General features: G+C 38.1%; 1 protein-coding gene and 1 long non-coding RNA gene across 2 annotated transcripts; one reads left to right on the forward strand and one right to left on the reverse strand.

Annotated features, from left to right (window-relative positions):
• Window positions 1-5,044: 5,044 nt before the first annotated feature.
• Window positions 5,045-15,282, reverse strand: LOC144655068 (lactadherin-like; the record flags this gene model as incomplete). The annotated part of the gene is made up of 5 exons (XM_078515288.1): window positions 5,045-5,298; window positions 6,441-6,581; window positions 13,429-13,604; window positions 14,702-14,905; window positions 15,171-15,282. Coding segments are annotated over 5 exons (780 nt in total), but the record flags the coding sequence as incomplete, so codon positions are not given.
• On the forward strand, window positions 7,894-12,658 carry LOC144653477 (uncharacterized). The gene is made up of 2 exons (XR_013570748.1): window positions 7,894-11,673; window positions 11,718-12,658. It is a non-coding gene; the product is annotated as an uncharacterized LOC144653477 (long non-coding RNA).
• Window position 15,283: the final 1 nt, after the last annotated feature.

Below are 15,283 nucleotides of genomic sequence, written 5' to 3' on the forward strand. Positions count from 1 at the left end.
GTATTGCGTCAACACTTGCTATCTCGTGTTAAAAACGTGACTTGTCACATGTATAAACGTTATATAACAATTATTTTTATGCGTGAGTATCTCAAATCAGATATTTTCGCGACAATCGATTGCGTTAGTCACGCTTAACACGAGTGAATAATCATTTATTCGCGTTCTCAATTCAAGGGATTTCTTTTCGGTGTGGGTGAACAATGCGTCAGTCAACACTTGAAGGCAACGTATAAGTCGCGCTAATATTTAACCTAAAGGATTTGTTTTCGCGACAATCGATTGCGTTAGTCACGCTAAACACGAGTAAATAATCATTCGCGTTCTCAATTCAAGGGAGTTCTTTTCGGTGTGGGTGAACAAAGCGTCAGCCAACACTTGAAGGCAATGTATAAGTCTTTCACAGACTAAAGCGACGCTAATATGTAACCAAGAACGTAAGAACGCAAGTTTGGACTGGTACAAGCGTCTAACACACTAAAGGAGCGCTAATATTTAACCTAAAACGATTAAGAACGCAAATTTGTACTTTTACAAGTCTTTCACATTCGCGACAATCGATTGCGTTAGTCTCGCTAAACACGAGTAAATAATCATTTATTCGCGTTCTCAATTCTAGGGATTTCTTTTCGGTGTGGGCCGGGGGTGTGGGTATATATGAAGAATGTATTGAACCGCTGAACTGTTTGTTTGCTTTAGTGGGCCGGAATAAGCGTATACGCGACACGAGTACTACAGTATATTCAATGTGTTATCGATTGGGTTTTCTTTGGCTCCTTAATTTGCGGTTGAGTTTTGTAAACAGCGCGTTGTTGACTTCTAGGTTTCAGTTTTAATTTAGAATGTGATGTGGAAGTGTAAAGTATTCAGGTAAGCTAAGTTATTTTCAAGACTTCCACTCCTAAACAACATGAAAAGCGTCTTTCACCCTTTAGCAAAACACTACTCCATACCACAATTGACAGCCAACAGATAGACCATAGCAAAATAGTCGTAGTCTCATAGAGACCTTTGATTCTACAGGCTCGTTGTGAATTTATTTTAACTTCAGAACTTAAGAACAACAGTGAAAGGTTCAGAATGGTTATTACAACATCTCAGGCGTAATCATCCAGAAACAGAGAACGTTTAACCTTAGGGTGCGTTTCTTTGGGAAATTTCAAAATTGGATCATTGATTTTATATTACCACTCCAGGAGAATGTCCACTTTTGGAAATGTGGAAAACAATAGCGTGACGTAACAACATGGCGGTTGTCAATTCTTCCCGAGTGGACTCCACTAGAATTTTATATTTGCCTTTTTTCAAGTTTTCCCGTGGTGCGTTTCCTGTCAGATTGTAACACAACACAAAGAAAGCATTGAAGAAGCGTTATGGGTGACAATTGTGTAAAATCACGGCGGATTGTGCGCGTAGGTTAGAATTTACTTTCGATGCGTATGTTTGTTTTGGTTGTCTTTCGGGTCGTTTCTTCAGCTTTAATCCAGTGTATCTCTTGTGAAAAATTTTTCTGGGCCTTGAAAAAATTCAGGGATGTTCTATAGTTATTCTAGTTGCTCTGTGCGAAATCTGAGCGATGGGCCGCAATTTGGGTGGATGGGCCGCGATTTTTGCTGGAAGCCATCGTCTACGCAAAGTGAGACTGCTTACAACTGATCTGTTTGGGCTTCTTTTCGTTCGCTTCAGTCGATGACTTGATGGATAATTGACGTCAAAGAACATCTTAAATATATCCAGGATCGCCACAGATTATCTACTGGACGTGTTTAAAGACACAACAAGGACAACAGGATGCTGGCTTTGTTTTCTTTCTGGTTTCTATGGATCGAAGGTCGACGCGCGGCTGAAAAGCGCAAAAGCACATTGAAATGTATTAAGAGGAAATCCGCCAGGACTTCGAGTAGTTATTGGACAAAATTATGTACCAGAACTATTTACACCTGATTGCAAGCTTTTTTGTTACTGCTTCAAATATCTTATCGAAAGAAATCTTTTCTAACAACACCACACATCGAAAACACATTTTGAAGTTCCGCTGAATTCCACTGAATCGCTTAAAAGATGTAAGCTTTTGCCCATAGCTTGTGAACTTTAAATATCATTTTCTCAGACTCTGATAAGAAATTGTTGTACCAGAATTATTTCCACCTTATTGCAAACTTTTTTGTTACTGCTTCAAATATCTTATCAAAAGAAATCTTTTCTAACAACACCACACATCGAAAACACATTTTGAAGTTCCGCTGAATTCCACTGAATCGCTTAAGACGAATTTACAAAACGGCTACACGTGAGATTTTGCCCATACCTTGTAAACTTTGAAATTCATTTTCTCAGACTCTGATAAGAAATTGTTGTTGGTGTTATCACAGATAATTACTTACATCTTTACCTTTTATTAAGGGTAGGAAATAACGCAATAGGATTTAAATTATTCTGGAAATTGATTTTTGTCCAACTTTAATAAATATTACTCGACTGCCTAGTGGATTCCGTCTTAAAAGGCCAGGGTATCTGGCAAAAGAAACCAAGCACGGACTCGCCGGAAGCGAAGGAAATCATTTTCTCGATTAGATCATTCAATTTCTTGATAACCTGGAGTTAGAAAAACATGGAAGGAATGAGAACCCTGGCGAGCTGCGTGTTTGCGCCGTGCCAGGGAAGGCGAAGTATGTTCGTTCATTTCAGTGTAGTCAACTTAATTTTAACCAGCTAGGAGTTCTGACGGTCTTGTTGTTATGTTTATAAGGAGCTCCAAATGCCATGATGTTTTCAAATGATTGAGCTAGCCTTCGAGTTGAGGTCATCGGTCTAATTGATTTCCTGGCCAGCTATTTTGCGAAGCAGAGTTTGACGCCTATTTTGTTGATGAAATATATGTTAGAAAGGTTTGTTGTGACTCATTTTTATTGCAAGATAAAACTCGGTACAGCTCACTTTATGTTTTCACTACATGACCAGCAGATTATGAGCTGCGCGAAGGATTTTTCTTTTCTAATATTTTTATTGTGTTGCCAAGCCAGGCTGTTTGATTTGCAGCAATGTAATGCCACTGTAATGTGTCGCTTCCTGCGACGCGTGTTCTATTTTCTTGACTCAGTTGCGCCAAATATTCATGTGGCTTCTAGAAAGCTATTTACTTTTTCGTTTAATTCGTAGAAAACAAGTAAGTTTAACGGTTTATGCAAACCTTCGGCTATCAATTTGTTAGACCGGTCAGTTCTGGCACGGATACCAACTGTAAATGTCTTCATGTCAGTTTGCGACATCGCATTTAATTTTTGAATTCGAGACGCCACCAAGCTAATGCCCGAGATAATTGTGAGAGTATCTTATCTGAAAATTGGAGTTCATAGCTCCTGTTAATTTACCAAACCAAGTGCTTAGTGTGTCACTGATATGTACATAGCGCGGACGGAAAACGTTCGTTTCCGCTTTACTCACTCTCGGCCAAGAGAGATAAACAGCATATTTTTTCTTTCTGCAAGCCGTGAATAAAGTTAGGCCCAAGATGCTTAAATCCTTGCATGATGTGGCGTAAACTGCGAGAGTATCTTATTTTAAAGGCGGAGTTCATAGTTCAGTTCTTTTAATTTACCACTGAAAACCAAGTGCATAGTGTGGGCATAGCGCGCAAAACAAGAGCATTTAAAATGCAAGCGTTCGTCTCCGCTTTATTAATTCCTGTCCAAGAGAGGTCAATGGCATATTTTCTTCTTTCTGTAAGCTGTGAATTTCCGCTTAGTTAATAGAACGAAGCTTGTTTCATTCGAATTCGAGTTCTGTACACTTCGCTGTTCTAGATTTCGATCGATACTTTGCTCCCAAAGAAAAGAAAAATGTGAAAATGGAATTTTTGCCATGACAACCCCGTAAACACATTTTGCACAGAATATAAAATATCAACACAAATTTATTTTCCGTCGAATGTATCCTAGCTAAAATCATTTCAGCATACAAAATCTTTCACAAAAATCACACGTCGAAATAGTTCTTCTTTGCCCTTGAGCACAATGTGGCAAGAATGCATCTAAGAGCGAAAAATGTTTGCGAAATGATCGATGCAAACTTCACTCGTGACAATTTCAAAAGGATAAAACTTTCGTAGGCACACGGTGTCTGTTCCAGGAAACATGAATCCAGTTTAAAATGACACCTCATACTGATCAAGCTACCGTTTCCTTTTATCGTGAATTATTTTGAATTGGTATTAAGCGTCTGAAAACTTCCGAATGACAGTGTTGACAAAGAGCGAACCTGTATTTTCACAGCACAGACCACTGGCCAATGTACTTTTTCGAATCCTTTTTTCAAAGAAACGCTCGGATCATGAATCCTAAAAATCCGGATGTAGATATGATCTTCAGATCATTGATCCGAGATTAATCCATTTTCAGATAAACGTAAAAAAAGCAAAATCCATTTTTGGATACAAGAATCCGGACCTGGATTTTCCCAAAGAAACTCACCCTTAGTTCCAACAAAATATGCGGTCTATATCAAAGAGCCAAAGAGTGTTATATGAATTACCAATCACAGCATTAAGGGCGCGTTTTTTACCCACAATTCTGGAATAAGAATAGTTGGAACAGAATGCTAGAAATAATTTGGATTACCTGCATTAAAAACGACAATGTAGTCGAGTTTAAAATGCGCGGTCCGAGCACGAGTAAACATTGCGTAACAAATATGGTAGCCGACGAAGAGGGCTACCATTGCAGACGGGCATTGCAGCCATTATCGCAGCAATTTTTCTAGTTAATAAATGGGAGAAATTATGGAGACTGTAATGGATTTGCCGAATGTTCTGGCAGTGCTATTTGCAGAAAACAGGACAAACATCCCTCGAATCACATGCTATGCCGTCAGCCATCTTGGATTTTCTCCGGGGAGCAGTATGGATGGAATGGCTTTTTGTTTCCGGGATAAGAATGAGGTATAGAAAAATGCGTGCATTTCATATTCTGCCAATTCTCATTCCAGAATTGTGAATAAAAAAAAAACGCGCCCCGATTAAACCAAACACAAGATAAGCAAACGCGTCTAACATCGACAGGTTAAGTTTAATCTGTTAAACAGTCGACTGTTCTTGGCCACAAATTACATTGCTGGTCAAGTATCCAGCTCAAATCAAAAGGAACATCTTTTCAATTAGTTGAACCGTGTACAAGTGTAAAGCTCGAACTTCAACGCTATTCCATGATTCCACGTTTGAGGATAAATTCGAAAGAATCTCGCTTTGATATTTTTAAGCTCCCTCTTAACAATACGATAAGCGTCAGAGTTCCCTTGAAAGACCTGTTATGAAACAGACAAAATGCACGTGAAAAAAGCATGCACAAGTACAGTAAAGATCAGTAAAAGATGTCGTAGCTGAGTAGGCAGCCGTTTCTTAGTAGGAGCTATGAGACTTACTAAATTTGAGAGAAAGGACTCCATGGCGTCCTTATTAATATCGTACTATGTTCCCAGGTGAAACCACTCCCAAGTTATAACCACTTCCCTTACCATCTAAGTTAAATCTCTCCTCTCCAACAAATTATAGCTACTTGAAACACTGAAGGCTATATATTCTATGTTGATTTTTTTGGAAGAAGAACAACTTTTTATTATTATTTCAATTATTGTATCTTGATTTTACAAAGTGCAGTTTGATTTACTTGGAGATTTTGAAGCCCTTCTCACATGCGGAAACGAAAGCCATTCGATAAAGGGTATATGTTATTTTTTTAATCAAGTTTGAAATGGAATATGAAAATCATATATATTGGCTTGAAATTTGGTGACGGTTCGCACACCCCTAGCAAAATAGACCATCAGTTCGAGGCAAGGTTTGTTTTTAATACATAAGGCAAGTGAACATTGCTGTCCTTTTGACTGATGAATGAATTCACTACTCACTTGTGAAAAACAAATGATTGAATTTTTAATGAATTGACTCTGAATTGACCTAGCCGCCCATCCACAGCTAAATTATTTACATATTACTAACCGAGGTGGCCTCTCTTATAAGCCTGGTGGTTTCGTAGAGGTCTCCTCGCCTTAACAAAAGTATTGCTGCAACATTTCAATCTTAAAGTGGCTAATAAATGATAATGATGATGATGATGATGATGATGATGATGATGATGATGATGATGATGATGATGATGATCATGATCATGATCATGATGATCATGATGAGAGAATAAGTGGAAGGTTGGTTACATATATATCCTACATAAAGGGATTTTCTCTTTATTATTATTAAAATCCATAATTGTTTATGGTACGTAAATTTAAACAAATGTTAAAGTGTTGTCTCAGTAAGGGGATGACAATTGACTCTAATAATGTGTTTCATTTTTTACACCATAATAACGTTCTCCATAAGAGTTGAACTGGAACGATTTCTCATTGCGTCAGCAAGTCATTGCTAGTGAATCACGCCGGACACTTACCTTTACTTGACCATTCTCCTCGTACATTTTCCAGGATTTGCCATCGTCTGAATAGCCAAGCTTGTACGTTTTTATGTAAAAAGTGAAACGTTTCCCCTGAGTGGCGACCGCTCCAACCACTTTAGGAGTTCCAAGGTCTACCTGATCATAAAATTATTACAAACAACACGGTAAGAGGTCTGGAAACGAAAGCGCGGTTAAAATTAATAATACTAAACGATAATTATACTAATTAAACTTATTTTGATGTAGAAAGTTTTAACGAGAATGGAACAAAGAAAGGAAAGACGTCTGCCCTGACGACAGGAAGAAAATAAACATAAAACTGCTTTTTTATTTGTTGGATTCTATATTTATACTAACAAGTTAGGTTTAAAAGAGCCGAGTTTAAGGACTGACCCGGAAATATCGTATTGAAAAGTTTTAGTCAGTAGGAAACTAAGCCTCGAGTAAGTCCAGATAAGTCAAAGGCCAGTTATGGCGTATATATATGTGGCAAAGGTTATGACTTGCACGGTGTCCACTTAAATAACAATAATCCAACCGTATCATGCTTATTGACTACCCTTCGTCCATTTTTGTAAGTGTGTTATTTTCTTTTTATTTAAAAGCAACAATTTTCTTTTAAAATAAGCGTTTGAAGTAAAAGTGTAACAGAATATCCTAGTGTTAAGTGGTTTACTTGTAATATAGCGTAAAGCACTGTATTGCAGTTAAATAAGTGTAAAATATTGAGATCTATCATTGTAATGTTCCATGTTGTTGAAATAAAGATTAAAAGAATAAAAGAAAATAAAAATAAAAACATAATTACCAAGATAGTTAGATATTTGAGATAAATACCTCTAAAAAGGAGGAAGAATTTAAGATTTTTCCGCCGTTGAATCACCGCCTGTCCTTTTAGCTCGCAGAACCTGGGGAACTAGGAATAAGTACATAGCTCCGGGGACACACGGTTTGATTGGTTAGATTGGTTAGAAAGAATTTAAATCTAGCAAATGTAATCAACAGTTTTGAAATTTCTTTGTTATAAAGGGTTTAAAACGGTTTAATTAAATTGGATAGATTTAAATGACCTTTGTCAAAAATCTGGCCAATCCAATCATTTGTCCCCAGAGACTTGCTCCAGCGACACTCGATCGTCGTACCACAGGCCCTGCAAGCTAAAGGGACAGGCGGAGAGGACGAGAATGTTGAATCACACATACATTAAGGTAGAATTTACAATTCTTGGTTAAAATAACGGAAAAAAATAGTTTCGCAGAAATTTAAGTGCTACTATAATTTCTAAAATGTTTTGAATTATTTTGTTAGTATATTTTTTAACTTATGTATTTTCAACATGCAAGAATAAGAGATATAAACCGACATTTCGGTGTCTTCATGACGCCATAGTCAAGGTAACTGTATAAAGATTACGAATTCTGCAAAGAATTTGTAATCTTTATGTAAGCAAATTTATATGTAATATAAATGCCAATTTACATGTAATATAAATTAAAGTTAATGCGACAACCATGAAAGGAGTTCAGAGAAGTCATAAGATCACTCTATTCAAATATGCAGATCTGTCACGTAATATGCTGCAAGACTATCACTCTTGCGTTACATTCAAAGGTCAAATTCACTTCTAGAGTGTGATGCGCTATTTGGGCTGGCCAATCACATCGCCCCCTTTTCTATTATGTCAATCAAGGCCATGCGGTTTTATCTGGACTTGAGTAGTTTTACTTCAAATTCTCTGAGCTCCCTAGAAGAGTTTTCACAATAATTATTATTGCTGTGATATCCTTCGATTGTTTTTTGCTTCAACATCGCTCCATCAGTACTTTATGAGTTATCCTGGTATCTGCCCGCGAACTACGTTCCGGTTTTACACATTTTATTCTGTCGTTCGAAGATAAATATGCGGACGATCTGTCGAAGGCCTCGCACTACTGAACAAGTATTCGGTCCAGCAACTGAGGAACTTGATATGCACACACAGAACGGATTGCCTCTACCGGAATATGGCCACTCTACCGACTCGGCTTCAAGGTCCTGTGGTCTCCAAACCGCGGCTAAAACAGCAAAAAGCATGAACCTCACAAAAACATTATTTGTATGGTGGAGACAACATGCCTTCGTTTGCCCGAGATTATGTAATGTGAATGAACGACTTATAAAGAACAAGACGATTTCTTCAACTAGAAAATACTATTCTCTTGTCAAGCCGGAGAACAGTCAACAAGGGTCATGGCCGTCGTGAATGTCTTTCAAGCCTCGTCTAGCGCGCCTTCTCTCCCGCCGAAAGTGGTCAGTAAAAAAAAAATTTGACAAGCAATCCGGATTTCCCTAGGGTGCATCTTGGCCAAGTGGAATCCAGGAGCTTGCTAAAAGCTAAGTATAAATATTTATAAGCTGATTCTATTTTGCGTTATATCATAGTTAGTAGAGTTTTATTCGACCGGCGTTAAATGAGATTTCAATATGAAAACAAACGAAACTTAGAGCAATTTGCAGGCTGCCGTTTCCACCAGCCGTCGTAAAGCCTAAAGGGCTGGAAATTACAAGATACCGGTGGAATTCGCTATAGTTATCTTCTGCAGCGTTCGAAGTCATGTCTTAATACCTGAGTAGACGAGACCCTTTATAATTTGGCTGCTCAAAGTTGAGGAAGAGTGACATAAACTTAGCTTTGCTGGAGGCTAGTGTGGTGAATTCTCGTCCCTTGTCACTAAAGTCAAAATAGGACAAATAACAACTCAAAGCAACGAAATTTCTCAGCTTATAGAATACTTTATGACGATTCTGAAAATGTAAAGAGTTTTTACATTTAATGCAAGGAATTTGAGGTATTTAAAAGTGCCATTGTGACTGCCATTTTAACAAAAAATAGGTTATAACTCAAGGGGAAATTGAACAATTGTAGCAAGAATTTGATCCAAACATACAGGGGCGTACCTGCCTTTACTCGTAGCACTATAAATTGCCTAGGAACTCCCCTGACATAAAATACAATAACAGGACTTTTTACGGGAGTATGTCACAGGAAATATAAAAGTGATGATCCTAGGATCAAAACATAAAATTTTGCTTTGCAGTGAATACATTACCTTGTTTATGCAAGAAGCATCAAACAACTCACGACATACTCGAAATTCTAACCATTTCAAGCCTGCCAAATTTAGTGGCACAAGGATAAATCTAACAGGAGCTACTCTATCTACAATGAATGCATGTCTGTGTCGCAAGTGTCTAAATTGTTCAAATATGCCTTATTTTTCGCACCTTCTTCCCTAATTGATTCTTGTGCGAGTTCTGCCTTCCTGCCATGTTTCTCAGGTCAGCAATGTATAATTTCAGTGGTGAATAACAAACTTTTGCTCTGTATAAGGTCTTTCTTTCCGTTTTTCCCAGCACTCATTGAATTCGTGCTGTATCATTCAAAGGGAAACCATGAATTGGCATTTTAGTATTAACAGTCTTGTATTTATAAATCTATCATCATCATCATTTTATCTGCCACTTCAGAATTACAAATACAAATTAAAATAACTTAAAAGATAGGACGAGGAGACCTCCAAGAAACCACAAGGCTTATGGGGGAGGCTACCTCGGGTTAGCAATAAGTTTGTAATTTCGCTGTGAGTGTGCAGCTAGGTCAATTTCAGACTCATTTTCTGGTAGAGAATTCCAAATTTTAGGACCCTGGAAAAGTATTGTAAACTGCTTTAGATTTGTACGACAGTGATGTGGTCGATAACACTTGGCTATTCTTGTATCATAACTGTGTATTTGACTACTAGTAGAAAACAAATTGAGAAACATCGGGGGCAATAATTGGTTAAGATAGTAAAACATAAATTTAGCTATTTGCAATGCATTAACTTGAAGATATCTAAGATGCCCAGTTTAGCAAATAAGGGGGCAGAATGTTCTTGATAGTCTGAGTTGGTAATAGCTCGCACAGCACATTTTTGTAAATGAAAAATTCTATTTAAATTAGTTACATATCATGTAGAAGACCAGGCTGAATTACAGTTAGTGATATAAGGATAAATTAAGGTGTAGTACAGAGCAAGCTTAGTATTAGATGATAAATAATATCTTGACCTAAATATGACATCAACTGACTTAGAGATTTGTTTACATACTCCTTTACGTGTATGAAATGGCTAGGTCACACCTTACGGATGCCTTCCTGTACCATCACAAGGCAAGCTTTGTCCTGAAATCCTCAAGGGAGTTAAAAGAGAGGTCGACCATGAACACCTGGAGACGTTCGCTAAAAGCAGAGATCAAGTCCATGGGCAATAATAATAATAATAATAAAACTTTATTTAAACTCGAATTTAGAGTAGCTTGACAGCTAATATTTCCGAGAACGAAAAATAGAGAACAAAAAAAAAATAAAAAAATAAAAAATAAAAAATAAAAATAAATTAAAACAAAAGTTACTATTTACATATTTAAAATTGACTTATATTAACTAATTATAAAATTGTCATTTACATGCTTCATGAATTGGCTTTGCAGATGTACCTTTTAAAGTCAGATAAGTTACATAGCCTTATAAAATTAGGTAGAGAATTCCATTCTCTTGTTGCCAGATAAGTAAAGGAGTGGAGACCAAAAGTTGTAGTTCTAGGCTTGGGCATTTCCAGTATATAGTTTCCACGCAGGTTGTATGAAGTAGAACGGAGCGAGAACATGTTTCTCATATAGGCGGGATAGGTTATTGAAAAATAGACTTTTGTACAAGATGGTAAGGAATTTACAGATGCATTGATCATGAAGTTGGGACAGTTTATCCTGTCTTGCAGCACATTATAAGGCAATTCAAAATCACTTAAAATGAATCTCAGAGTTGGTACCAGCTAGAGAGGGATGCACGGGACAGGATGCTATGACGAGAGACTGTTGATGGTCTATACTCCTAAGAAGGAGTCGAGCGAAGGGCTACTACTACTTATTTACATGTTAACTTAAACCTATTTTATATTCGTGTGGTGTTCGTCTATGGGGAATACACTTCGTGTATTTGTGGGGATGAAGTGCTCTGTACCATTCGCCCTTTTGCCCCATAGCCTCACAGGGTCAGCTTTCCCCTTATAGTGGGGACCCCCCAGTGTTGCTGTTGTTGGTTGTTGTGATTGTTCCCAAGGGTCCTAGAGATTAGGACCCCAGGTTCTTGGGAACCAGGGCATGTGGTTGTGTTTGTTCCCAAGGGTCCTAGAGATTAGGACCCCAGGTTCTTGGGAACGTTCCCAAGGGTCCTAGAGATTAGGACCCCAGGTTCTTGGGAACTAGGGCTTCCAGTCCTGAAAGGAAGGAGAGGATTCCAGTCTCTCGTTGCCAACCAACTAACCTGTGATACATGTACCCTGCATGATTCCTATTGATGATTCTGATTGGCAACTCGAGCACTTCATCCCTTACCCCTTTTCTCCCACTGAACTTGTTGTCTTGTTTTGACTTCATGGGTTGGGAACATTAAAGCAAATTTATATGTAATATAAATGCCAATTTACATGTAATATAAATTAAAGTTAATGCGACAACCATGAAAGGAGTTCAGAGAAGTCATAAGATCACTCTATTCAAATATGCAGATCTGTCACGTAATATGCTGCAAGACTATCACTCTTGCGTTACATTCAAAGGTCAAATTCACTTCTAGAGTGTGATGCGCTATTTGGGCTGGCCAATCACATCGCCCCCTTTTCTATTATGTCAATCAAGGCCATGCGGTTTTATCTAGACTTGAGTAGTTTTACTTCAAATTCTCTGAGCTCCCTAGAAGAGTTTTCACAATAATCCCACCCACCCAACCCTCTTTGGTTCTCTTTTAGCTTAGTATTTGTAAAAATGTAGGCAATGTTCTAGTTCTACGCACATATCTGGCTATGTTGAGGGTGTTTATTTTACTATTATTATTATTTACAAACGTAAGCCATAGCTGATGGACTAAAGAAGCAAGCCCGTATTTGTAGACATTGTTATAATTATTATTTCCATTTTGTATGCTAACTTACGTTTAGAGCTGATGGACTTAAGCAGCATGCCTGCTTACAGAATTGTTTTTTTTTTTTATATTGTTACCATTTTGTATGCTAGCTCAGGCTTAGAGCTGTTAGACTTGAGCAATGTGTCTGCTTTTGAGATATTGATATACATGTAACCGTTAACTTAAGTGTCGAGCTGGCATACACTAACTCAACCATTCTGTTATTCGATTACTGTCTCTTCTGAACTTCTTCAATAGCCTTAGACCATCTTAATTAAGCATTGTCTTTCCTTATTGTTAATAAACCACGGGAGGGGATGAAGTGCTCTGTACCATTCGCCCTTTTGCCCCATAGCCTCACAGGGTCAGCTTTCCCCTTATAGAGATGGGGGAGACCTGGGGTCCTAGAGATTAGGACCCCAGGTTCTTGGGAACTAGGGCTTCCAGTCCTGAAAGGAAGGAGAGGATTCCAGTCTCTCGTTGCCAACCAACTAACCTGTGATACATGTACCCTGCATGATTCCTATTGATGATTCTGATTGGCAACTCGAGCACTTCATCCCTTACCCCTTTTCTCCCACTGAACTTGTTGTCTTGTTTTGACTTCATGGGTTGGGAACATTAATAACAAAATCATTATATATTTAAACACACTTTTGCTACGAACGTTTCTCAATTTGGCACGAATTCTGCTCAAATTCCGCCTGCAGAATGCTTGCTGCCAAAAGAAGTACATTATGCCCACGTTATCTAGGCCTAACCTACGCCCTCGCTGGTCCTATGTTTAGTGAACTGGATACGGAAAGAACGGTCATGAGGCCAGAAGTATAATTGGGTACCAAACCTTGTCTAAGTAACCTGACAGAATGCTTGGGAGTAACCTGTGATGGAGTTGCATTTCAATCGGGGGAAGTAGCAATCCTCCTAGCCGCTTCAGAGGTAATTTTCTATAATCATGTATACGGAATCATTTCGTGATAATGTGCACGGCGAGCATACCAGTATCCAAGGGTTCACATCCCAAGGCTTCCCGTACCAGGCTTTTTCATGACCACTGTTCAGTCGTGCTTTCCATGGAGGGTAGTTGGAATAATAAGAACTCGCATTGAATGAGCTGTTGGCAATTCGACCATCAGCTATTCCAAGTGGTGTGTTGCCGTATGACGCGCAATGAACTAAACGATACAACAAAAAATGTTGATAAGATTTCTGATTCGTTTAAAGATGATAACAAGCAAAAAATCATTCCAACATTGTAATTAATGACACCATAACATAAATATAAGACACAAAACGGGCTTCTTTCTTCAAACGTAATTTACCAATGCCAGTATTTCAACTGAATTTGATCAACTGAATTTGCTGTTTGTATAGTTTTCTTTCACCTTTTCAGTGGCGGAACCAAGCCTTTAACTAAGGAAAGTCATTTTTTGTATGTGTACACCCAAAATTTTTTTAGCGGGAGTAAACATTATAAAGGTCGTTAACTGAAAATATGGAAGACTCCCCCCACCCCCTGGGCCCCTCCGCTGGATCCCGCCACTGGTTATGCCTCCGTTTCATAATAATTATTGGTGCTAAAACTTTATGGATAAATAGTTTTCTAGACACGGTTCGTTTTATCCAACCGAGAATCGCTTCCACTATTTTAAAGGTTTTTAACCGAGCCAAAAAGTCACTCAATATTGCCCAATCGCCTATTGAAGAGCTACGACAAGCCGCATAGTGCATGTTGGCATATAGCCTGCTTATTTCTTCGCGCGACTTTCTCAGCCAATCAGGAGTAAAACCAAAACCAATTTTGACTCGCTCGCGTACGTTTTCCCGCGCTTCGTGCCAGCTTTATGTATTTGCTTCGAGTTTTGATTGGTTCACTGGATTGTCGGTGTTGTTTTGTGATTGGCCAAAGTAATTACTTTGGTTTTGGTTTTACGACACTCAATTGAAAACTGCTCTTATACAAACAAGAAAAACTGTCGATACAAAGCAATGACACAGATCATGTGAAGTTCAAAACGATCCCCATTGGGAATTTTCAGTGATCGGATGTTGAAGGGAATTCTTTCAGCTAGCTCTGTCTGGGATTCGCGGCGAGTGTCTAATCCAGTCTACTCTGAGGAGTGACATTGAGAGGGAAATGGGGCGAGGAATAAAGCAAGACAGTCTACTTGCAGGCTCATATTATGAGACGGAAATACAGTAAGGGAGTTTTCTAATGATATTTAATAGAATGTTAAATACTAGTTAACTTATAGTTTTAGATAGTATTTACCTGATTCCTTGTCGTACAATATCTCAATGTTATTGTCTGTGCACAGAGAGTTGTCCTTGCAAAACGAAGATTCACTATATGGTTCGTTTAATAAAGCTTTGAAGTTTTTCTTGATTTCTGTCTGTGTGTTGAGGTCGCTTGCATCTTCTTTGTAGAAATACTTCAACAAACCCAAAGACTTCAGCTTGGATGAAGCAATTTTTGCTAAAAAAAAAAATAAAAAATAGGGCGATGCATGAATCACAAAATCAAAACTCAAGCTTTTTAGTGCGCTAGCTAAAATATGATTCGGTCAAAAGCCAATTATCATTTAACTATTATAACCATTCATGTTTATAAATAGTAAAGATGGTAAATTTTATTGCCATCTTCAATTGCAAGTAATTTTGCACCTAAAAAAACCGCGCTCAAAAGATTGTTACATAGCCCCTTTAAATACCACTAAAAATATCCATCAGCAAAAAATTACCTTCACATTTCAGGGAGAATTTAACGGACAAATCTGCGGGAGCTATGGTAACGAAACTCCAGGTTCCACTTTCACAGACATAAAACAAGGCTGGAGTCTCACTGAAATCAAAG

The sequence above is a fragment of the Oculina patagonica genome, chromosome 5 (assembly GCF_052425735.1).
Source record: "Oculina patagonica isolate OP01 chromosome 5, crgOcupat, whole genome shotgun sequence".
NCBI lineage: Eukaryota > Metazoa > Cnidaria > Anthozoa > Scleractinia > Oculinidae > Oculina > Oculina patagonica.